The 24,076-nt window shown below is 45.5% G+C and overlaps 1 protein-coding gene across 3 annotated transcripts in view; it reads right to left on the reverse strand.

Moving 5' to 3' along the window:
- Positions 1 to 657: 657 nt before the first annotated feature.
- The window catches only part of LOC138918172 (rho GTPase-activating protein 20-like), a 97,434-nt gene continuing 74,015 nt past the window's right edge, over positions 658 to 24,076 (reverse strand). For 2 of the 3 annotated variants that reach the window (XM_070238374.1, XM_070238376.1), the window contains 7 exons: positions 23,789 to 23,898; positions 22,223 to 22,412; positions 20,563 to 21,028; positions 18,223 to 19,664; positions 16,393 to 16,597; positions 14,153 to 14,268; positions 12,674 to 13,288 (listed from right to left, as the gene is read on the reverse strand). In XM_070238374.1, the coding sequence (XP_070094475.1) occupies positions 19,516 to 19,664; positions 20,563 to 21,028; positions 22,223 to 22,412; positions 23,789 to 23,898 (915 nt within the window). In that variant the 3' untranslated portion in view covers positions 12,674 to 13,288; positions 14,153 to 14,268; positions 16,393 to 16,597; positions 18,223 to 19,515. Of the gene's footprint in view, positions 1,010 to 4,605; positions 4,768 to 7,557; positions 7,647 to 11,154; positions 11,240 to 12,144; positions 12,251 to 12,673; positions 13,289 to 14,152; positions 14,269 to 16,392; positions 16,598 to 18,222; positions 19,665 to 20,562; positions 21,029 to 22,222; positions 22,413 to 23,788; positions 23,899 to 24,076 lie in introns of those variants that run through there. The other variant, XM_070238375.1, reaches the window with a different exon arrangement.

The raw sequence follows: 24,076 nt of genomic DNA on the forward strand, positions 1-24,076 counted from the left end.
CTGGCGTGTCAGTCACTCGGTTTTAGCGTGCTGGGCATGTGGTTCTGGAATGTCCATAAAGTGATTCAGGCTGGTCCAGCAAGTGGTTCAGGCTAGTCTGGAAGGGGCTTCACGCTTGTCTGGCACCTGGTTCCGTCCTGTGGTTTTCCTGTTTCTGGAGTATCCAGCAGATGTGTCCACGAGGTGGTTCCGGCATGTGTGGCACATGGTTTTGGCGTATCTGACAGGTGATTTGGACGTGTCTGGCAGGTGTTTCCACCATGTCCGGGACCTGATTCTGGCATATTTGGCAGGTGGTTTCAGCGTATCCGGCAGATGTTTCTGGCATATCCAACAGGTGGTTCCGGTGTGTCTAGCAGCGGCCCAAGATGTGTACAGGATAGTGGCAAAGAGTGTGGGCTTTGACTTGGGTTTTAATCTCTACCCTGCCACTGTTTTAAATCCAAAGGTTGAAGGCCATATATGGCCTTGGGCAAGAGACCTAATCCTTCATAAACCTCAGTTTGATAACAGTCTCTTCTCCATGGAGTTTTAAGATAAATTATATTACAGTACCTGGCAAATAGTAGATTTTCAATAAATGGTACTTTAAAATACTAATAATGACAACAACAATAATAACAATATCCTTGGATCTACCATTAGAAATTATGAGCATTTTTAGTTAAAGTATTGAGACATCAAGAGCAAGAGGTATTGGTATAAAAAATTAGTAAGAATGACAAAATTTAACATTAGTTGGCCACAAGTATAAACTGTGGAGTCTTTCTAGAAAACAAATATAGAGATGTTTCCCAATCAGTCTTACATGTTTAGAGGATGAATAGGCTCTCACTTAATCCGGAACACTGTCAGCCATTGCTTTGGATCAGCATTTTCCCCCTTAAGTGTCCATTTGGAGACTTAAAGAAAGTAGAACTCACTCAAACTTTTCTTTTCTCATCCACTTATTGCTGCTTTCTTCCAGCAATAGTTAAAAGCTGTTGATGATTCTTCCCTCAGAAACTGTCTGAGAAAACATAGCAGAAATACAATAAATATGTTAATTGGCATTTTTATTATGTAGATGTTTTATATAAGGTGACAAATATTTTTCTTTTATGCTGCTTTAGAACTCATAAAATATGATTAAAAACACTGTTAAAAAATCTCTGTAAAATTTAAACACACATCTCCAAAATCATCTCTGAAAATGTATAAATACAGAGTTGACAGACTGCAATTATTTACAAGTCACACACACATATTGACAAAGCCTGGGAGGAGCTGGGTGATCTGACAAGATCGCGTGACCCTTTCTTGTGTTTTAATTTCCACCAGCATTGTAATAATGGTTTTTATACAAAAAAATCATTTAAAAATTCCTGCAAATAGCTCAATCTAATTATGTCCCTGATGATCTAATTAAATGTTAAATTTTCAGTTATTAAAAACCCACATCATTCTTTAAAAGAAAATGTTTTAATTAATTGCTGTATATGTTTTATGTTTTACATATGCTATATATTACAAATTAATCACTCTCTTCGTATTAGCTATTTAAGCTATTTCTAATTTTCCTATTATACATAATCCTTCAATTAACATCTTTTAAAAGGTCAACTTTTGTTCAAGCTTCTCTTTTATGTCTCAACATTAGATTTTTATTTCCTTGGTCTTTACAATGGAAGACAGGAATGGCACTCTTTTAAAAACTGAAAGAAGTAAAGATGCCTGTCAAACAATGCAAAATTTATACATTTCCACCCCTTTCTGTCCTTCCCCACCACTGCCATCTCCACATAAGTGTGATCCCTTTCAGTGTGTCCAAGTTTCTGATAATTTCTTAGGATACAATCTGAGACAGGGCAGTTACTGAGTAAATTAGAAATTATAGAAACATTAAAGGAAATTATTGGTGGCAAAATAGAAAAATTCAAATCCTATATATATGGAAATAAGAAACATTTACATCAAAGAAAACAAAGATAAAAAGAAAGTCAATGGAATGGGGTAATGCTTGCCATTAGTATGTCAGAGGGAAGTCTGGTATCTAAAATATAGAGAACTGCTGATAAATTTTTTTGGACAGTAACTAGGATCTAGTGGATGAATAAATATTGGCAGAGGAGAAAAACGAGAGCTGGAGGGAAAGGAACTTGCCCACCTTCTGAAGGAAAGTAGACTGTGAAGAGCGTGCTGAGTCTGTGTGCTTGATTGTGCCGTCTTGCACTCTCTCTTATTCAGGGTGATGAGTATTTTGTACACGAAGTTTAGATCTCATGAGTAAACATAAAGTGTGATGTGCACTGATAGAGAATAGATGCAGGAAATGGGATGGAATGGAGCAGGGTGCTGGAATACATATATATATAGTGTGATGTGCACTGATAGAGAATATATACGGGAAATGGGATGGAATGGAGCAGGGTGCTGGAATATATCTTTAAAGTGGTTTTACTGTACCAGAGGACATGATTGTGTTTGCGACTCTGATAAAGAAATATTTTGAATGATTTCTTCTTTTGAAAGACAGCGTGCTCATTACCATTGCCTTGTCACTCTTGCTAATTTTTGTTAGTGTTTCCTTCTAGTCATTTCCCAAGTATTCCTGAGAAATGAAAAATCCACTTTGTGCCGGATTTTTTTTGCATCGCCTGCTGCATCTGACAGGCGAGCTCCGCGTGGAGATGGGGGCGAGGTGGGTGGGGTCGTGTGCAAACAGCAGGACGGGGGCCTCTCTGCAGGGTCGACAGCTGTCAATGCTGCCCAGGGACATGATGCCCCAGGGTCACATGGCCTGGGAATAAATACTGAGCCCCTGGAGAAAGGAAAATGGACAGGAAGCGGCTCAGGTTAATAGACCGACTTATAAAAATCAGATGCATCGAACGCCACAAGTGTCCACAGCTGCATAAATGGAGGAACAGCACACAGTCCGTTGTGGAGGGAATATTACGCAGCCATGAAAAGGAAGGAGATTTTTTTTGACATGGGCTCCTTTTCATGGCTGCATAATATTCCACTGCACAGATGGACCGTATTTTGCCCATTCGTTTTTGGTCTCATTTATTCCTCCTGCAAACAGCAGCTAGATCACTGTCCCAGGATGCAGGCATCTGTTTTTGTGCTTTTGGCACCGAGGATGGAGCGTCGGTTTTTGCACGGGGAAGGAGACAAGCAAATGTGGGGACCGACTGGGCCCTTTTGATGGTGGTTTTGAGGTTGGGAGGCAATGCTGTCTGGGAGTCGGTTTGTGATGGGTGATTTGGGTCAGTCACGTCCTGCGCTTCTGAAGGACGGTGGTCGGACCTCAGAGGTGGAAGGAGGCAGTGCCCACCATGCCCTGTGACCTCCCCACCACCAGGCTCATCAAAGGGGGAAGCGGCCTCTGACTCAAGACCTGAGTCATCCTTTGAATCAGAGATCAGTTTTTTCTGAGGAAGAGTGGCCCTGAACTCACATCCATGCCCGTTTTCCTGCATTTTGCATGCAAGATGCTGCCTCACATGGTTTGATGAGCAGAAGAGGCTGGAGGGACCCGACCCCATGACCCTTCACCCCAACCAGCTCCGGGTCCCTCCCAGAGCACCCCCCGCCCCCGCCTGCCTGGGTCAGTGTGCAAATGAGCCTCACCTGCTGCGTGGCCCGTGAGGCCCTTTGATGTGTGGCCGACACCGCGGGACGCTGCCCGGGAAACGACTCAGGAAACGGCAGCCGGCTTAATTGAGGTGAACATGAAAGCCACTGCTGTGTTAATTGGGGCTGCTTGGCCCCCAACCGAGTCAGGACTCACATCTTTCACGCAGCAAGCTGGGCATTAATCACCCCCGGACACCGAGCGCTCGGCCGGGGAGCCCTGGGGGGGGGCCGGGTGTCATCGGCCTGGATATAAAGGAATGGGGCGCGAGCCGAGGGCGTCTGCGTATCAGATGCGAGAGGGAAGATGGGGTTTAGGGGAATCGTTAGTGGGGGGCAGTTGCCTCCGGTCCCCCCACCCAGGTCGTCGGCCTGCCCTGTCAGGGCTGCCTGGGCTGCTCAGGGGCTGGGAATCAGGCTGAGGGGTGGCCAAGTCTGCAAAGCGGGATTGGATGGGTGAGGCAGAGTGCAGGTCTGGAGAGTTCCAGGTGAAGGGCCGTTCAGGGGCTTGAACCCCAGGGATCCGTCCTACCCCATCCTGGAGCCCAGAGTCTGAGGTCAAGGGTTGCAGGGCTGTGCTCCCTCCGGAGGCTCCACGGGAGGGTCCCTCCAGCCTCTTCCAGTGTCTGGGGCTCCAGGGTCCCTGGGCTGGTGGCCGCCTCCCTCCTGTCTCTGCCTCCATCCTCACGGGGCTGCTCCTCTGCATCTGTGTCTCCTCTTCTCATAAGGACCCCAGTGCCGTTGCATCAGGACCTCATTTCACCTCCTTAAAGAGCCATCTCCAAATCCTGACATGTGCCAAGGTCCTGTGGTCAGTGCTCCTGCCCTGTTCCAGCCTGCAGTGCCTGGTCCCCTTGGATTGGGAGGAGATGTCCTAGTTAGGTGTCTCAGGGGAGCTGATGAAAATTCATTTCAAGGGCATTGTGGTTTAGAGCAAGTCCCATGAGCAACAGACATTTTCAATATCTCATAGTAGCAATAACTTACTTTGGTTTACCACTTTCAAAGGGGAAATCCGCCTGTCTTTCTTCCTTTCCCCAGATATTATCCAGCTTTGTAATGCAAACAATGGCTCCCCTGTTGTTCTCACTGAAGCGCGGGTTACAGTGGAAGGCGACATCATGCCCTCTCTTGAAATCTCAAGCAAGCCTGTTTTAAACCAAAGACCAGAGTTAGTAAAATGATTCAAGCTGTGCATTTGTATCAAGTGAAGAACATGCAATTTTCTAAAGAGCAAATCATTGTATAAATACCTGACAATTTTCTAAACAGAAATCACACTGACGGTACACTGGGCCAAGGACTGGATGTAATACATGAGCATCTGACAGGAAGCAAGACAACATGCTGAGTTTTTTGCCTCGTTGTCTTGGTCATGTCATTCTAGTCAGCTGTCATTCCCCCTTTACCACCTCTACCCATGAAAGGTCTTCAAGGTTTTCTCACAGAGGTTTTCGGGTCACTTTGAGGGCACTTTATGCTTACTTTGCAGAGAATAACGGTTACCTCCTTCCTGCCCTGCCAGCCTGCTTTTAATCCCTATTAATGGCAAATAAGAGCTTTCAAATACTCGGCTTCCTCATAGTTAACCAAAAGCCAAGTCCTGACACAGCAAGAGCTAGACAACATCGTTAAAGTTCAGTATGCCCATGCTAAGTTGTAAAGTCGTGACAATAAATGTGGTAAACATTCCATGATGTCAAGTGGAACTAATGAAAGTGCTGCTTGGCTTTTTTTTTTTTTATTCAAAGATTTTATTTTTTCCTTTTTCTCCCCAAAGCCCCCCGGTACATAGCTGTATACTCTTAGCCGTGGGTCCCTCCAGTTGTGGCATGTGGGACACTGCCCCAGCGTGGCTGGATGAGCAGTGCCATGTCCGCGCCCAGAACTCACTCCAACGAAACACTGGGCCGCATGCAGCGGAGCGCCAGAACCTAACCCCTCGGCCACGGGGCCAACCCCACGAAAGTGCTGCTTGGCTTTTTGACCCCAGTTCCTGCACTTGGATGTCAAGGCAAACACAAGTCCTGGCTGTTGAATCACTAACTCTTTCCCTCAGTGTCTCAGCGAACCCCATAGAGCACTGACAGAATCAGCATGTGCTCTGGTTTTAAAGCAACGTCTGCAGTCTAGACCTTTTAACAATGATTCTCTGTATGTTTTGATTCACCCAGTAATGAACACATACACCACACTGTGTCTTCCAATGATTAAATTCACAGGGAAAAGACCAAGATAGCCAATGGCAATAGAATTTGTATTTGACTGAAAATCCAATGCCTATATTTCCTCTGCAGTGAAAAGCAAGATACTGTCATCTCTACTGCCTTCAGTGTTCTTTTTTTCTTGTAATTCCTCACATAGAATTTGCAGGACCAAGCAATAATTTTTTCAGTTTAGACCACCTTAACCACTTCAACCAGAATTAGTTCTGAGTGGCCGCAGTGTCAGTCTGCATCTCTAGTGTTCCTGGAGCTAAAGTTTCCAGTGCAATAACCCTAAATAAAGCAAAGATATGTATATCAGTGTGGTCCTGCATGAGAGGGGTCGTACAGGGAGGAGAGCAGATATTAAAAAATCATGAGTGCTGTGTGCACAGGGTAAGGTGTGCTGGGTCCTACCTTATGTTGGGAGGAAAGATGGACGAGGACATAGGCAGAGGGTATATATGTTTTGTACTTTGCTGTGAGGCAAGCTTTATTGTGCAGGGAAGAACTGTGCCATCAGAAGCTGTACAGGCTGTGTGGAAGTAGCAGTTGGCTTAGGGTGGTGACCTTCATGCGGAACCAGAGGAAGCTGGCTGGAGGTTGGAGTGAGTGGGCCATTTGGATGTAAAGCGATCAGATCAGAGCTGAGTCTATCTCCTGCTAACAGAGGAGGTGGCTCCCTTTGACTCACCAGGAAAAAGGTGACAGACACTCATGGAGTCTGTTTGCAAATTATTGAATAAACCTGTGTGCACAGCTTGACTTTGTGCCTTTTGTGTCCTGGTCATAAGACCCAGAAACACAGATGAATTAATGGCTGCAGTAGCTTTAGTGGTACCACTGACCTCAGGGACGGGCGTACTGGACAGCTTCAGGATATCCTTAGCCTTCTTGTTTTACACGTAGGTATAACCAGTGGTGATCACCAGGCCCAGGCATCCCAGGGCAGCCATGGATCAGCACAGATTTACCAGTTAGCTCCAATCTTACCCCATCCTAGCTCACCTCAGTCAAACCAGTTCCAATGGCAAAGGTTGATTTATTTTGAGGAAGTCTTGTAACTTGAGGGATCTGTTCAAATCTTCTAAGTATATAGAGTCTGCTCAGAAACCTGGGGTTCTCCATCCTGCCACTTGTCAGCTGTAGACCAGGCTAACACCATAGGAATCTGTGACCCTGCTGTTGCCCCCACTATGAAGATAGAAATGGCAGCTGAGCTCGCAAGGTCCGAGACTGCACTGTGACCTGCACAAATGCGGGGAGGTTTGTACGCACATCAGGACAGAGTGGCATCACTTTCAAGCGCTCAGACCAACTCGGAACAATGTCCAGTGGGGTCTTTTTGTTTTCACACCTTGTTTTTGATGGGCATGTAGACATAATGTGCATGCTTGGTTTTTTACACAATGTATGGCTCAGAGGTGGAGAGACAGCCAGGCATCACATTACAAAAGCTCCACGTTTCCTTGAGCTCTAAGGCTTTCACTGCCAGGAAACACCAACAGAATGGGTTTCCTGCTCTTCCTCTTTGTCCTCAGAAAGTAGGACTCTGTTTTATTCTTGATTCTTCTGGTTTAAGATTCAGTGAGGGAAACGTTGTCCCCGTATTGGGAATACATATTGATTTATAGGATAATCCCGTACTGTGGTATAGCCAAGATTCTAAATGTGTAGTTTTAAAAATTCTAAACCAATCAGCAAATACGACAGACTTGCTAATCTTGCCGTTCACCTGTTTGCATTGCACTTCACTGTGCCCAGAATTGTTATCAGCATGCAAGGTGTGACTCCTCCAGGCAAAGGCAGGTCACAAAGCACAGTCTGGGAATAAAAAAATATACATGTGGTAAATATTCCATTTGCACTTTTGGTATCCTCTTAATATGTTGCCTCTATGAATCATTACTGTGTTGTTTTGGTAGCAAATTTTCATTATTTAAAAAAAAATTTAATTTATGTTTTTATTTTTTATCATTTTAGTTGCAGTAACATTGGATTATAACATTATATAGCTTTCAGATGTACATCGTGATATATTTCAAATTCTGTGTAGACTGCATCATGTTCAACACACAAAAATGAATTATAGTCCACCCCCTCACATGTGAACCTAATCACCCCTTTTGCCCTGCTCCAGCCCCGATTCCCCTCTGGGAACCACCAGTCCAATCTCTGTTGCTAGGTATTTGTTTGTCGTTATTTTTATCTTCTGAGTGAGATCATACGGTATTTGACTTTCTCCCTCTGACTAATTTCACTCAGCATAATACCCTCAAGGACCACCCATGTTGTCACAAATGGCCGGATTTCATCATTTCTTATGGCTGAGTAGTATTCCATTGTGTATACATACCACATCTTCTTTATCCATTTGTCCCTTGATGGGCACCTAGGTTGCTTCCATGTCTTGGCTATTGTGTATTATGCTGCAATGAACATAGCAGTGCATGTATCTTTATGCCGTTGTGCTTTCAAGTTCTTTGGATAAATACCCAGCAGTGGGATAGTTGGATCATATGGTAGATCTATGCTTAATTTTTGCAAGAGGCAGAGGAAATTCCAGGCCTCAAATGCAAGGGAAATGCATGCATTTCCCACACCAAGGGCCCCCCAACCTGTGCAGGGCTGGCTGCATCCCCAGATCCCTCCCCACGTTCCCTGCTTCTGGAGGACTCTTCCCAGAGAATGGGGGCCATGAACAGCAGCCAAAGCCTGATCAAGTCAGCGGGGACTGAAGGACAGTCTGGCAGCAGAAAAGCCATGCTGGCTTCCAGGAGAGGGGCTGGGTGGGTGATGGGAGGAAGCCTGGTCTCTAGGGAAAGTTGCTTCTCTTCTCCAAAGCAGGTATGTGGAAAGTAAGATGCCTCACAGGCCAGGCCAGGGCCACATGGCACTGCTACCGCTCCGCACACTGTCACCACTGTGGCAGAGAGGGATGCTGGAGCTCATGCCGACAGAGACCCTGAGTGCCTGTGCACAAGGAAGGAGTGGAGGCACCAGGTTTTCTATGTCCCTGTGTGGCCAGGACAGCGGCACTGCTCAGGGATGTCAACGCTATAATGAAGTCTGTGCTATTTATCTGGCTACTCAGAAAGGGTTTTCAAAGCAAGAGGAAAGAGGAAATAGGGTAGGAAGGCAGGCCCGGGCCAAGCAGCCTCCGTCACCTCCATGGAACCTCTCTGGAAGGGGTTTCATCGACAGCCTTTCTTTCTACTTCCTGGGCACAGAAACTGAGCAGGAACCCAATGAGAAGGAGGGTTCTGGCCTGGAATGGGGTGTAGCAGCTCCCCATTGGTTTGATCTGAAACTCCCAGGCCATGGAGACAGAGGCCAGGTATGGGGTCTTGGGTTCTTGCCTTTACGGGGGCCCCAAAGGCTTTAGACTTCCCCCTCAGCTTCCTCTGGTGCACTAGAATGACTCTGGCATCAGGCTGAGGAAGGGAGGCTTTCTCAGAGATCAGCAGCTCTCCTCTGGAAAGGCCCCACCTCACCCCATGAGACTGACTCACAGCAGCGTGGCCCTGATGAAAGTTCACAGCTTCCAGAAACCAGCAGCCTCAAGGTGATGCTCTGAGGAGCAAGGGGCAAAGGAAAAGAGACTCTGCCTGGTTGGCTTCTGCTGGGGCTTGGGAGGGGTTGAGTGGAAGAGGCTGGGACCCCAGACCACCCGGGCTCTAACAGACCCTCAGGGAAGTGGGGGCTCTTCCCACCCTGTGATCACATGGCTCCTGCTACCAACAGAAAAGGTGAAGCTTGGCCAAGGCCAGCATTATTTGGGGGAGGGGATGTCACACGGGAGGGAACGGCTAGGGAGCAGGAGCACCATCAAATTCCCTGGTCTGGGCCGAGCGTGTCTTCTGCACTTGCAGTTGCCTTATTTGGAGGCAGGAGGTCTGCTACGGCACTATTTCCAAGGTATTACTATGGAAACGCAGCGTAACCCTGAACGCTGTTATTCTGCCTGGGAGTTTTTTCTCTCAAACCAGCCAGCTTTGGGGGATTTGCATGTGTGTCTGCTGTTCCCCTGCAGGAAGCTGTTCAGTCTCCAGGAACAACTCCCATTTGATTTTGCCAGGGACACTACCTTCCAGAGGATGCTAGCCTAGGACTCCTTGGGGAGGGTAGACAGAGGGCAGACAATGACCATCAGCTGAGAGCAGGCCCAGAGCTGCACTCTACTAGTAGGAGGGTTTGTGCAGCAGCCCAGGGCAGGCAAATCCAGGGGAGACCCGGGGGGCGTAGAGGAGAAGGGGGACCCAGTTCCACCCAGGCTGATCTCTGCCACTCAGTGAAGGAGAGAGCACCAGGAAGGACTGCTGAACCCTGGGGGTAGCCATGTTCTGCTATGCCTGGACCTCTGCCAGGCTCTGGGCCTTGCAAGATGCCCAAGGGACCCCCAATCTCCACTCTGCTCGTTCTCAGGGATACTGCAAGGCTCGATCAGGCAAGAACACTTGGTAACAGTGAAGCCTGAGCGCAGAGCAAAGGAATAACATTTACTGAGCACCCACACTGGGCCCAAGACCTCCTTTCAAGCTCACAAATAATCCTATAACCGGATCAAAACAAGCCCATTTTGCAAATCAGTTCACTGAGGCTCAGAACCTTTCCTGGTGCCCTGAGCCCCTGGACACTGGCTGGGGAAGAGAAGGAAGAGGAGAGGGGTCTTTGGGGAAGGACTGGACCTGGTGGGACCACCCCACCCACCTCCCACTCTGGTCACATGGGAGTCAGAGCAGGGGCACAAAAATCAAGACCAGCACCAATTTTTTCCATTTATGGTCAAGGCCCCAGAGCAAGAGTGGGGTCCCCGAATTGCCCTTCACTTGGCTCCCCTTTCTCAGCCTGCTCTCTGCAAGAGCATCTCTGTGTAGAAAGTGGAACCGAGCTGAGTCCTTCCTTGGACTGTGGTGCATGAGGAGTGTGTGCAGCCAGCAACCCCTCCTGGCATGCTCTTTGCCTCCCAGCAGCTGGAAGGACAGCCAGGAGAAGAGACACACGCTCTGCTACTGGTTCTCAGCACCTGGCCCCTGGCTGGAAGCCTCCTGGGGCAGCCCCAGACCACACAAGCAGGCCACCCTGTCCCTGTAGTGGGTCCTGCCCTGTGGCTTGAAGAGGAGCATGCAGATTGTAGCCCACAGACCACTGGAAGGATGGAGACAACGTGCAGGGCTGGTGACCACCTCAGCCCTGACCTGACTCCTTCCCTCACCCCTAATTTTAGGCTGGGTCCTGAAGCCCTTGAATCTTCTGGGGTACTCTCGCTTTGCCCCAGCTCCTCATCTCTGAAACCACAAAGTGGACACCAACTGGCAAACCCACTGCCTACCTGTGGCGTGGGTGGCTTGACTTTCTGCTTCTTCTTCTGGTTCTGTTTGTTGGTCCTGGGATAGAACATGAGCATCTCCAGCCACCTGGGGAGAGAAGAGAGGACCGAATCAGACCCCTGCTCTCAGGAACTAGGACCATTTCTTTTTGGGTGGTCCAGGCACCAGGCTCAACACTTCCGGACTGGAGGCACCCACCCAGTGGCCAGGCCTTTGGACACCCAAGCAGGGCAGAGCACTGCCCAGATTAGAGCCTGCCACTGCTGGGGCAGGAAGTGCCAGCAGCACAGCCTAGGACAAGCACTGTGCCAGGGTGGAAATGTTCACTCTCTTGATTGTGCTGATGTTTTCAAAGGGGTATAAATTGTCAAAAGGTATCAAATTATGCATTTCAAATATGGACCCTTTATTATATGTCCAGTCCGTATTAATTAGAAGAGCTATAAATAAAACAAATAAGGTGTTGGCTTGACTTCTGGCTTCTGGTCCATGATGTTAGGAGCCTGGAAGTCTCCACTCCATCCCCAAACACTAAACAGCTGAACAAACTGAAAAGGCTCCAGCTGTTCTTAGGTTCATAAGAGCAGTGAGGTCATAGGGCAAATTGCCGCCCCCAGATTGGGGAGACTCACAGGTGAACGCAGAGAATCACAACTGAGCCCCCGAGGGGACCAGTGCTGGGGCAGGGAAGCCTAACCTGTAATGGACAATCTGCAGGAGGCCCAGTGTGGACAAGTGTGGACCCTCAGAGAGTTAAAACTCCAGGAGGACCTGGTCACAGGGGCCCAAACTTTTGTGAGTTTTGCCTCCAGCAGCTGGACCGGCTTCTTACAGTGAATGTCTGAGAAAAAATATTGTGCTTCTCACAGAGGAAAGAAAAAATGAACAATTTTGAAATATGCTAGAGCATTCTGTTCTTAAAAAGTCTGCTCTAAGGAGAAACTATTTTACTAGAACCTGACGTGCTAAGGTTTGACCAGGGACACACCTACCTGTGGGGACTCCAGCCCACTTCAGCCATCCCGCCCTGCCTACGTGGAGGACGCAGAGCACACGTGACGTTCTCTAAGCACATGGATGTGATCTCTTCTGATGCCTCTGGGAAGGAATTGGGTCCAAAGTTACCAGAAATGAAAGGAGAACGAACATTTATTGAGTATCCACTAAACGTCAAGTAGTTTATTAAAATGTCACCCCATCAGATCCTCTCAACGCTGCATTTATAAACACTGTACATCTTTTTCAGAGAATACATTTAGTGAGATATTAATTCTTTCAATGTCAAACAATTCTAGTTTTCATTTCTTCGAAATTATCTAATTTTGAAGTTTGATATTTCATGTACTACTCCTTCAGTTATATACTCTAAGCATTTTGTGATCACCAAAAATTGCCCAGTTTTTTTTTTTATTGTGGTAAGAACCCTTACCCTATGGTCGGCCCACTTAACCAAGTCATAAGTGCACACTGCAGTACCGGGAACTCTGGGCACAGAGCTGTGAGCAGCTCTCTAGAACTTACTCATCTTGCACGACTGAAACTTTGTGCCTGTCGGACAGCAGCTCCCTCTTTCCTCTTCCCCCAGCTCCTGGCAATCACCATTCTCCTCTGTTTCTGTGAGTTTGACATTTTTTTCTTCTTTTTTGGTTTGGGGGGGTATTTTTCCAGTTTTAATAGGGCATCACTGCCAAATAAACGTGTTATCTCTTTACAATGACATGATTTGATACATTGCAAAAGGATTCCCCTCATCAGGATAAATAATACATCCGTCACCACACAGGTTTCTCTTTTCTTCTCTTTCTTTTTCTTGGGAGCATATTTAAGTTCTCTCTTCGCAAATTTCAATGACACAATGCAGTGTTGTCAACTATAGTGAGTTGAACCATTTCAGATAGCTCGCATAAGTGGAATCACACAATATTTGTCCTTCTGTGACTGGCTTATTTCACTCAGCACAATCCAGCGATCCCACTTTGGGGTATATATCCACCAGAATTGACATCAGAATCTCAAAGAGACATCTGCATTCTTGTGTTGACTGCAGCCTTGTTCACAAGAGCCAAGATATGGAAACAGCTTAGTGTCCATCGACAGATGAATAGATAACGATAATGCCAAGAAATATTACTCAGCCTGAAAAGAGAAGGGTATTTTGCATATGCAACAACATAAAGACATTTATTTGACAAGCGACTGCAGACTTCTGTTTGGGCCAAATGGTGTGAGCCCCATGCAGCCTCTCTCTCTCAGATGACAAATGAAACTCTGGCCAGAGAACAAACAATTGCCATCTGATTTTCTAAATTCACCAAGTGAACAACTCCCAGTAACTTGAATCATGATACTGACCAGGTCTGAGACAGGTTCTGTTGGGGTTTTTACATAAAACAATATTTATATATTACCAATGCTTTAAAAATATACGCAAAATAAATTTGAAAATATGCACCAAAATACGGGCAGAGCTTAATAAATGGTTATAAGGCAGTCCCCCTATTGACCACCACCAAGGTCATTCCTGTCCTCTGTGACATTTGTTCAGTCTTAGTTGTACAGGAGACTGCAAATTAGTACTTCCTGTGTCCCTATGTTACTGTCTCTCTAGGCATTTCATTGTGTGGAGTTCGTCAATGTCTCTGGAATGAATCATGAGAAGAATATTATTTATTGTATTATGTAAAGAATGACACTGAAATGAGTCTGACCGAGTTGGTGTGAACGTTATGCAGCATTTTAAATGCCCTTTTCCCTCAGCAGTGTTATCTGGGGCAGAAGGAACGGGCAGAGCAGCTGAGGGGATTTGGAATTAGAGAGGAGCAGGAGGAAGACAAAACTTCTCCAGTAATCTTTGCAATTTAACCACCACATTGGCGTTCTCACAGCGTGAAATCAAATATGATTTTATGTTCATTCCAGGATTGCTAGCACATCGTTTCATAAAATGTGCAGGGTTATTGTTTCCTTTCCCGTCATCTGTATTTGAGAGCCCCAACTCACCTCAGACAAAGGTCCATACTGAATTATTCTGTGTCTTCTATTAAACAAAGGATTCTTTGATACAGTGCAGAAAAATATGTACTTTGATGAGCACGAAATTTGAAGAGAAGGAGCATCTAAAACAAGAGGAAAAGGAAGAATTAGAAAAAATAATTGAATTATCTGAAAAACACAAATAATATCAGGTTTCATAAGTCACTGTAAAATATAGAAATAAATGACTAATGACATACTACTTATAAATAGCTACTAAAATTAGGACATTTTTAGAGCTAACGCATTTATTATATATTCCATCACGAATAAGTTGGGAGGCCATAGTAATGAGCCAGGACCCCTGACCTCTGCAGGGAGCCCTCACCCAACCCCAGAAACTGTCTCAGACACTCTCAAGGCATCATGGGTCAGAATCATTCCTTCCTATAGGGAAGGTGTGGAGCCAGTGGTGAATGGAGGGATTGGGAAGCTGGATATGGGAGAAGAACCCGGGGCTCAGGGGCCCTTCACAGAGCAGGAAAGTGCAGGGAGGAGCTCCCCCTGGTGGCTGTTGGGTGATGCTGCTTGACCCAGGTCAGAGCTTTCCCTGGGCTGTGCTGTTTACATCTGAAGGACCACGCTCATGCACACTGCCCACCATGGGCTAGAGGATCAATGAGTCCTGTTTCAGTGGGTCCAGCAACTTCATTTTCCTCTCCCGCAGTGTGTCAAGTCTCCACCGCTAGAAGCTCACAAGCTCTCTCTGCGCTTGGGGCGTCTGGCATGTGGCTCAGTGCGTCTTCATATCTGCTGTCCCCCAATTCTGTGTTCACCATCGCCCAGAGATTCCAGTCATCTAGTCTCAGCCCAGATGCCCCCTGGGGTCAAGGTGAATGTTTCTGCATATAACACGGATGGTACTTGCACCTATGCTCTGCTCAAGTGATACCGTTCCTGATGGTTTGGGTTTCATTATTTTCCTAGAATCGGAAAATGAAATTGCCCTACATCCTCTCTTCTTTTTCTCTCTCTCTATATGTAACATATAATATACAACATATATAAGATGCAACATGTAACACATAATATGCAATATGTAGCATTTCATACATTATAATGCATTTTACATACGAAGTTCTCTCCATATAATACATTACATATATTTATGTTTTTATATGTAATTTTATAATATGCATATTAGTTTAAAATAAATATAAATTCCTTACTTTATATGACTGTTTGATGTAGCTAATATATTTTTAATCAAGTTCTGTAGTTTTACTCAGTGTGAGGGCTGATAGAACAGGAACGTTACTACAATGGAACCTCCTCCCTATTTTAGGGCTCTTCTCCCATTGCTGTACTAAAAACTCTCATAGCCTGTGACTGTAATGTACTGGGCCCTAATCAAGATTTTTTTAAGAGCTCCATGGAATTATTGAGTGTTAGGTGTCTAGGATCTGAATCCAAAAGAACAGATGTTTATCCAGAACTTTCCCAACCAAGGAACCACAGGGAAGAGCAGGAGACGTTGTGGATTGACCTGAGGGAGGTGAGCACTGAATGAGATGGCATTGAATGTGGAGATCGCTGTGGGTGGTATTGATGGATACCTGTGCAGTATTGTCATCCAGTCCGTGAACATGGCTGCCCTTTCACTTATTTAAATTCGTTTTTTTCAGTAATGTTTGTATTTTTCAGTTTACAGCCTTTTCTATTTTATTATTTTTGATGATTTTGGAAATGGAACTGCTTTCTTAATATCCTCTTAATCTTGTTCTTTGTTGTTAATTAGAAAACCAACTGATTTTTGTAGAGTATTACTACCCTTAAGTCCCGTAGGAGATACCAGATAGAACCCATTAGGGGTTATGATAGGAGTTGGTTTTCCTATCTTGAAACAGTAGGATAACAAGTATTGAGGCAGGTGGGAATATGAAAATGAAGCACTGCCATCCATGAGCAGTACAATGAGTAACCCTGGATCCACCCCTAAAGGCATTGAGGAAAAGTAGGGATTTTCCTGAAGGTTTAGTGGAGGCCAGAGAATAGCTATCACAAAGTACACCTGAGAGCAAAGCTTCTTCAAAATCCCCTTTGAGTAGCTCTGTCTTCCTAGATTTCCATTCCTTTTGGCAGCTGCCCCAACTCTCTCTTCTCCCTCTCTGCTCGTTTTCCCCAGTCAAGCTCATTTCTCTCTGCACCTTTCTTCTCCAAACCCCCTCAGCTTGCATATCCACCCAGTGATAAATACCATGCCCCACCTCGTGGTCATCCACTCCTCTGCAGCTTCTCAAGGTTGCCCCAGGACTCTGAAGCACCAGCATTCTTTCCATCTAGCATCACTTTGGAACGTGGTTAGTGACGTAACTCATCGGTGAACAACATGGGCTCTAAATTCTGACTTCATCTTCGCAAACCGGGTGACCTCAAACAAACGATATCCTTCCTCTGGAGCTGTTTTCCAATCTATAAAATAAGGATAATATAAGTACGTGGCCAGCATGATTGCCGTGAGTATTAAATGCGATGATGCCTGCAAAATACCGGTCTGTAGTGACTGTGCAGTAACTGTTAGCCATCAGTACTATTATTCATCTGCTGGAAAATTCTATGAGGTCAGTAGGGCAGTGGTTCCTGTTTTGATATGAACAAAGCAAGGACCCCAGTGGTGAATTGATTTGCTCAAGGTTGTACAAGACAGGCAGCCAAGCCAGAGGTCAAATCCCATCCCTTGAGTCCAGAGCCTTTGGATTTCTGCCCAATTTCTTGAGGTCAAGACCTGACAAGCAAGTGCTGGTGAATGGGGTCCCCCACAGCTTGGATGCTGTTTAAGAATTCTGAGGAGAGGCGATACCCCTTCCTGGCTTCAGTTTTCAGTGCCAACATTAAATTATGATGATGTATGACATGAGATTGTGTCCCCTGCTGGCCCCTGAAAGTTGCATTTCTTCTGAGGGCGACTACAGAGGATCCATTTTGCTGTTCTCAGTAGGTCTGGAGTGACCTACTCTAGTCCCTCTGCTTGGAACACAAAGCTCATTGCCCTCATGAGCCATTTCTCACAGCAGCCACTCAGGGACTTCCTACATACTTCTAGTTTGCCTGGATGGTGCCCCCCGTTGGGGTGTCATCACTTCATTAAAATACAGAATTAAAGTTTGTCACTGGACACCCAGCCAGCTGTCAGGATCCCCCCCTCCTCCTGCCAATGTCACACACTTTGTACTTCCCAGTATAGTGTGGTGTTTAGGGAATTCTGGAGTCAGACAGATATGAGTTCAAGGTCTAGGTGTGACACTAAATGTGGACTTGGTTCAATTTTTCAGCCTCTCTGAATCTCCATTTCTTCATCAGTAAAATGGGTATTTGGATAATGAAAAGCAGGCAGTTAATACTTCCTCGGACTCTGGTAGTTCATGAGACTGTGTCAGTGAGCTATGACTACACTAATGTCACATAACAGATAACCATAAACCTTAGGGGCACATGACAATCAGCAATCCACAGAAGAACAAATGTAAGTAGCCAACCCAAATGTGGACAGACTTCCCTGCATTAGTAAACAAAGCATGTCCAATTAAAGAAAACCCAAGATACCATTTTTCATCTATACTTAATGGGAACTCTTTAAAAGATAGACTTTACTTTTTAGAACAGTTTTGAGATTGATAGAAAATTTAAGAAAGACAGCACAGAGAGTTCCCATACACCTCTGTTCTGGTTTGCTATTACTAGCATCTTACCTCAATCGGGGATATTGGTTACAACAGATGAAATTATACAGGTTCATTGTTATTAACTAGATGTATGACTGTTGATGTTGACCTTGATCGCCTGGCTAAGGTAGTGCTTGTCCGTTTTCTCCACTGCAAAGTTACTGCCCCCTCTTTCCATACTGTGCACTTTAGGAAGGAATTCCATGCACAGGTCTCTCCCTGGTTGATGCCCCCTCAGCTCTCAGGATCAGGGCAGAAAAAGGAAGATGTGCACAGCTGACTCTCTCCCAGTTCAGGCCTCATCCTGATGCAGTACCACGTGACCTATATAGTGAGGGGTATGTCTTCAATAGCAAATATTTACTGAATACCTACCTGGTGTTGAGTCTGGTGGTTGGCAGTGGAATGACAGGCTGTGCTAGACAGCCTCATCCCTGCTCAGGGAGCTTGCCCTGAAGTAGGAACATTAGGGTGGGAGGCAGACATGGGGCCATCCTTCCCCAACTTCACCACTGGAGACAGGGAGGCCAGAGAGGACACTGCTGCACTCATGGGTCTGTGATGGGATGAGCGTTGGTGGGATGATAGGAGAGCAGGGAATCAGAGGCAACACGAGAGCTGAGGGCACCTGGGAATGACGTGAAGAGTCCTCGGGTTTAGGCGGAGATGTAGAAAAGTCCATGAAATGATATAAACAGAGGAAGATGGAGATAAACAACATGACCTGGGAGAAGTGAACTACCAGGGAAATGAGATTAGAATTCAGGAATTACGAGACCCTGGCAGGGCAAGTGCCTTAGGAATCCCAGAAGATGTGCTTTGGTTTGTCAGGTGGAGGGGCTTGGTCATCGGTTGAATGTGATCTACTGAGGCTGCTGGAAAGGAAGACAGGGAGAGGCCACATGTCAGCAGGGTGAGAAGTGAAGGGTGGGTGAGAGAGTTGACAGAGGGAGGACAGATTCCCCTCCAGGAAACCTTGCATGGGAAGTGTAAGATGGAGGAGTCCAAATCTGGATGTCCTTCACTGTGTGTCGTAAAAATAGAATAATGTTAATTTGTAGATTTTTGTCACAGGAGAAGATAAATTCAAAGCTTATAGATTGATTACCCTTTAAAACATTAACTGTTTATGTCCAACAAAGAAAATTTGCTTCTTTGGCCCCAGCTTGGTGCCATAAAAGTACTATACTCAAAAACATTCTTTACCACCTTACTGGTCTCCTCAGTAAGATGAGTTGAATAACATTTGGACTCAAGTTTAGACTCTAGTGTGTGAGATTCATGTGTTTAACTTTGTGAAAATTGGTCTCTTACAAGTTGGGAGCGTATTTCCTGAGATGTCTGAGAGGATCCTTCCATCTAATCTACTGACCCTGTGGTGACTGAGGACTGGAATCTTCAAGCTCAGGAATTACTGTTCTTGAGTCCTGAGGTGATTCCCAGGAGCTACGAAAACTTTCCTTTTCTGACCCTGTATTTTTCTAGAAATTCACCACCCCCACACACTTTTTTGTTACAAGGGGCTGAAAATGATTTCGGGGGCATTAGCTGACTGGTGTCTACGTGATGAGAACATAACGGAGGTAGTAGAATTTTGGAGAAAGCGTTCTTGGTGGGATATTACAGGAAGGAAAGGAAAGGAAAGTGTCGAGTATGATTATGGAGACTCTAATCTTCAGTGACTGAAAGCATTGCAGACAGGGAGCTGGGTGGACCCACGCCACGTGGGGCCTCGGCGTCATTCTGCAGTTGTGCCTTTTTGTAAGTCACTATCACTCTCACTGGCTTGGATTCAACAGGTTGCTTGGTTGACACTCCTGAAATGAAAAACCAACGATTGTCTTAGTATAAGCATATTCTCAGATACTAGACTCATCTCATTGCGATGAAATGGATTTTCCTAAAGACTTCCTCAGAGCATTGAGGTAAATGTCTGAAACCAAGAAATGTTAAAAATAGGAAGGGGCTCATGATACAGGCCCCCAGGTTCTGAATCTAAACTCTACCTTCTAGAATGGACTCCTGCCCGTTAGCTGTGATTAGCGAGGCGCCAATAATACCAGCTTTAGCATCAGGGGCACTTCTACTAGCCTTCTTAAATACTTTTTCACAAATTTATTTTACATCCATTATCTTACTTAATCTTTACAACACTCCTAAGATTTAAACATTATTACCCCCCACAGTTTAGAGATGAAGAAACTGAAAACGAGCTAGAATAATTGGACAAAGATCAAACAGCCAGGAAATGCTAGCACAGGAGTCTGCAGTACTCTGAAAGGTTGTCTGACATCAAGTCAGCTCCTTTTTCTCAATGATGCTGCTCCTCTTAATCTGTTTCAACAAGCACTGGAATTCCTCGGTGCTTCAGGGACCACTGAGCAGCAGCCCCTCGGGGCCCTCACTCTGGTTTCAACCAGAGGACGTCTATTATACACATAATAGATTTGAAGTTTTGTTTGAAAATGTTCCCAGACACTCTATTATCCCATGATGTCTCCTAAAGCTGTTACGAGCTGCACCAGCAACTTCTTGAAGTCAGAGACCTCGACTTCTTCTTTCTTTGGTCTCACAACAGTGTGCAACCCTGCCTGACCTGTGAGCCAGCCTGTGGAAGGAGGAGCAGATGGGAATCACTGCCCTTGGGATGTGCTCTGGGATCCCCCGTCTAGGTATCTCCCATGACCCCTGGCGGCCTCGCTGCCTGTTTCTCACCGAAGTCAGTCGAAGGATCTGCAGCCTTCTTGCTGCCATCACAATGCATGGAGCTCTCCCCCAGGAGGGAAGCAATGTCTTCTCCGAAGTCAGTCGAAGGATCTGCAGACTTCTCGCTGCCATCACAATGCATGGAGCTCTCCCCCAGGAGGGAAGCAATGTCTTCTCCGAGGTCAGTGGAAGGATCTGCAGCCTTCTCGCTGCCATCACAATGCATGGAGCTCTCCCCCAGGAGGGAAGCAATGTCTTCTCCGAGGTCAGTCGAAGGATCTGCAGCCTTCTCGCTGCCATCACAATGCATGGAGCTCTCCCCCAGGAGGGAAGCAATGTCTTCTCCGAAGTCAGTCGAAGGATCTGCAGCCTTCTCGCTGCCATCACAATGCATGGAGCTCTCCCCCAGGAGGGAAGCAATGTCTTCTCCAAAGATCTGGAGGCAATTCTCAATCAAAAATTGCACAAGAGAAATCTGCAACACAAAAGGGTAAAAACGGGGTGTTCTTTTTCATATGGCATAGTTATAAATCACATTTCATACATGAATCTTGGCTCTAACAAAAATTGTGAAAGAATACTAAGAAAAATTCAGAGCACCAGTTTTCTCTAAGAACGAACTGTGATACTTTCGTGAGTACTTTGGGCACAGGTTTTAAAATACTTTTCATCAGTGGACTAAAGGCATAATTTGTGGTCTAGTTTAAAAGCTAACATTTTTATATCAATGGTTACATCTTGAAAACAAAGGCAATTTTCAAATGTAACCCACATAGGATGTTTGGGGGAAGATGTATAGTCTCTTATGAAATTTTATCTATTCATTTTCATTAAACATTTTTTCCAGTTTTGTTGAGATATAATAGACATATCGCATCTTAGGAAAATTTATAAAGCACCCAATAGACACGGATACGTGAAATTCATTTGTAAGTTTAGGTGCTGCTTAAACTTGGGCAGCAGAGATTTCTGTGGGTTTTTGTGAGGGAAGAAAGCAGCTGGAGAGACACCATTCAGTTTGTCTGGCTGCAGCCCCTCCTCTTGCATTGCCTGCCCCACCCTTACTTTCTGGGAAACTCTCTTGGGAAACAACTATGTTGTAGCTCTGATAGGGTGTTCTGGAATCTTTTACTAGTTTCCTCACCCTATAGCAGAGGCAAAATAGTAGCCAAGTATTTTTCTGAATGAGCCAAAGCTGGCAGAGGAAGGCCAAAGTGTGTGGAGCCATGGGTGCTCATATTGCCCAAGCTGCCTAGGATGTGCCAGTAATGACCAGAGGAGCTGGGTGTTGTCGGCATCGTGTGATGAAGAAACCATGGCTTGGAAACTTTGCCCAGGGTTACACATCCCTCAGTGATTAGGCTGAGAGTTGAACCTTGGCTTGTCACACTCCAAAGCCCAGGTTCTTTTCTGTCATATCGAGCCACTCCTCTCTCTGCTGTTCAGTCCGTCCAGAGTTTAGTCTCATGGACAGGAAGGGAGGAGAGACTCAACTGCTCACAGTTCCCCCTTAACAACCCTCCTTCCCATCCCCACAGAGGAGGATAAATGACTCTGCCACTCAATGGATACACTTTCAAAAACTGGTCTGTCAGAGTTAACACCATCCATTTTGGGTTCCAAGTGGGGACTCTGACCCCTAGGGCACGCAAATGAGAGCTTTCATTACCTTTCTTGTGATGTCACTTTCTAATTCTGCGCTGCAGGCATTGGGCAAACAAAGAATGCTTGGGGCTATGCAGGTGGCTAAGTTGTAAGCTGTCATCTGATTGACGGATGAATGCTGCTGAATGTTGTGCAGCACTCCAAAAAGATAGCGCAGGAGCTCTGCATTGGCTCTGGGCAGCTCATCCAGAAGCCTAAAGACACAAAAATGGACCTTTAAAGACAGCACGTCATTTTGCTCAGGAAGTTGGAAATACAGAGAAAGGGAACAGAGGACTTCTTTGTAGAGCAGGCACAAAGCCCAGTGAACATGCACGAGAATGCAGAAATGGCCCTCCTAAACATGCTGCCTGAAATGTTTTCCCTGAAACGCCTAGAACGTGTTCTCATTTGGGCACATCTTATTAACATCGAATTTAATGTAAATATATTTTAAAACTCTGAAACATTGCAGAAACTCTTCAATTAAAGTTCACAAAAGCTCATTGATTAAATTAAACAGCGATGAAATTTCAAAGGCTCCCTTTGTTTTGAAGGTAGCAATATAGGAACACTGTCTCAGGGTAAGATCCCAGCAAAGTTCCAGGCAAAAATGTTTCATTGAGTTCAGTTCCTGAACCAGATAAGAACTTCTCTGGCTAGTTAAGTGTTTGACAAAGGTAAGACCATATCCCTGGCAGATTGGTCCTTTAGCATCTCTCTTGGACCAAAGGATTTCATCTGCTCTCAGTTTCATATTGTCAAATAAAAATGGCAAGTAATAGGATATATTGGAATATATGAGGAAGCCATTTTGGTGTAAACCTAATTCGGACCTGACCTTGTCTTTCCAAAAGGGCCTGACCGAGGCCGTTGAGCATGCATTGTATATCTGCTTTAGAGATTCCCTATGGCAAGAGCAAAAGGCCCTTGAGATAAAGGTGCAACTTCCCTCCCCCTGCCAACGTTGGTGTCTCCTTAAGGATTAAGCATCTTTCCTTAGGCTAGAAACTGATTGCTGTGCTCACCTGTGACTGCTCAGCTTGAGACAATAGACTTGCCTCCTGCTGCGCCCTTGGAGATAACAGACCCACTACCTGCTGTGTCTATCAAGTGCTGTGCCGACAGGGCACTCTTGTGACTATTGTGGGAGGGACATTTCAATCATGTGAAACACCCTCTTTGAGGGTATATAACCACCTTATGTACCCCCACTACTTTGGAGTGCTCTGTTCCTTTGTGGAAAGACCTCCCGGGTTATAATCCTAAAATTTAAGCTCAGAATAAACTCACCCAAATTTTCATTTATTGATTGGTTATGGATTATTTTCATCGACAACATATTCAGAAGGTATAAAATGGTCAAGGATTCCTTATTAACAAGACTAGGAGAAGAACAAGAACTCAATAAGAGCAGTAAGGCATGCCACTGTTTTTGAACTGGCCTCCGTGGGAGTGGTCAAATCAAACTCTTTGGCATTGGTCATTATTTTAGTGGACAAAGCTGTAAAGTATAAGCTAATATTTTCCTAAGAGTATGTTGATTGTACTTTGGAGGTGTGCCCCAGTAGAGTAATCATGGCATCATTACCTCTGAGTGGCAGCGATTTTCTCCTCCTCATTCTCTCCATCAGTTATACTGACCCATTTAGCATAGAGGTCAGATGTAAAGACGCTCCCTGGGATGTTTCGAAGAAAATCCTTACACACATCAAAAGAAGAGTATTATTCTTATGGCAAATACATATTGGACAAATTACAGGGAAAACATGGAGTTGAAAAGTTGAGTTTCTGTCCCCACTTCCTTCTCAGGCTCCCCACACTGTGACCCACGCAGCGCTCAGCTCCACCTCTCCACTGACTTGCACACCCTGAAGTG

This window comes from Equus caballus, chromosome 16 (assembly GCF_041296265.1).
Source record: "Equus caballus isolate H_3958 breed thoroughbred chromosome 16, TB-T2T, whole genome shotgun sequence".
Taxonomy (NCBI): domain Eukaryota; kingdom Metazoa; phylum Chordata; class Mammalia; order Perissodactyla; family Equidae; genus Equus; species Equus caballus.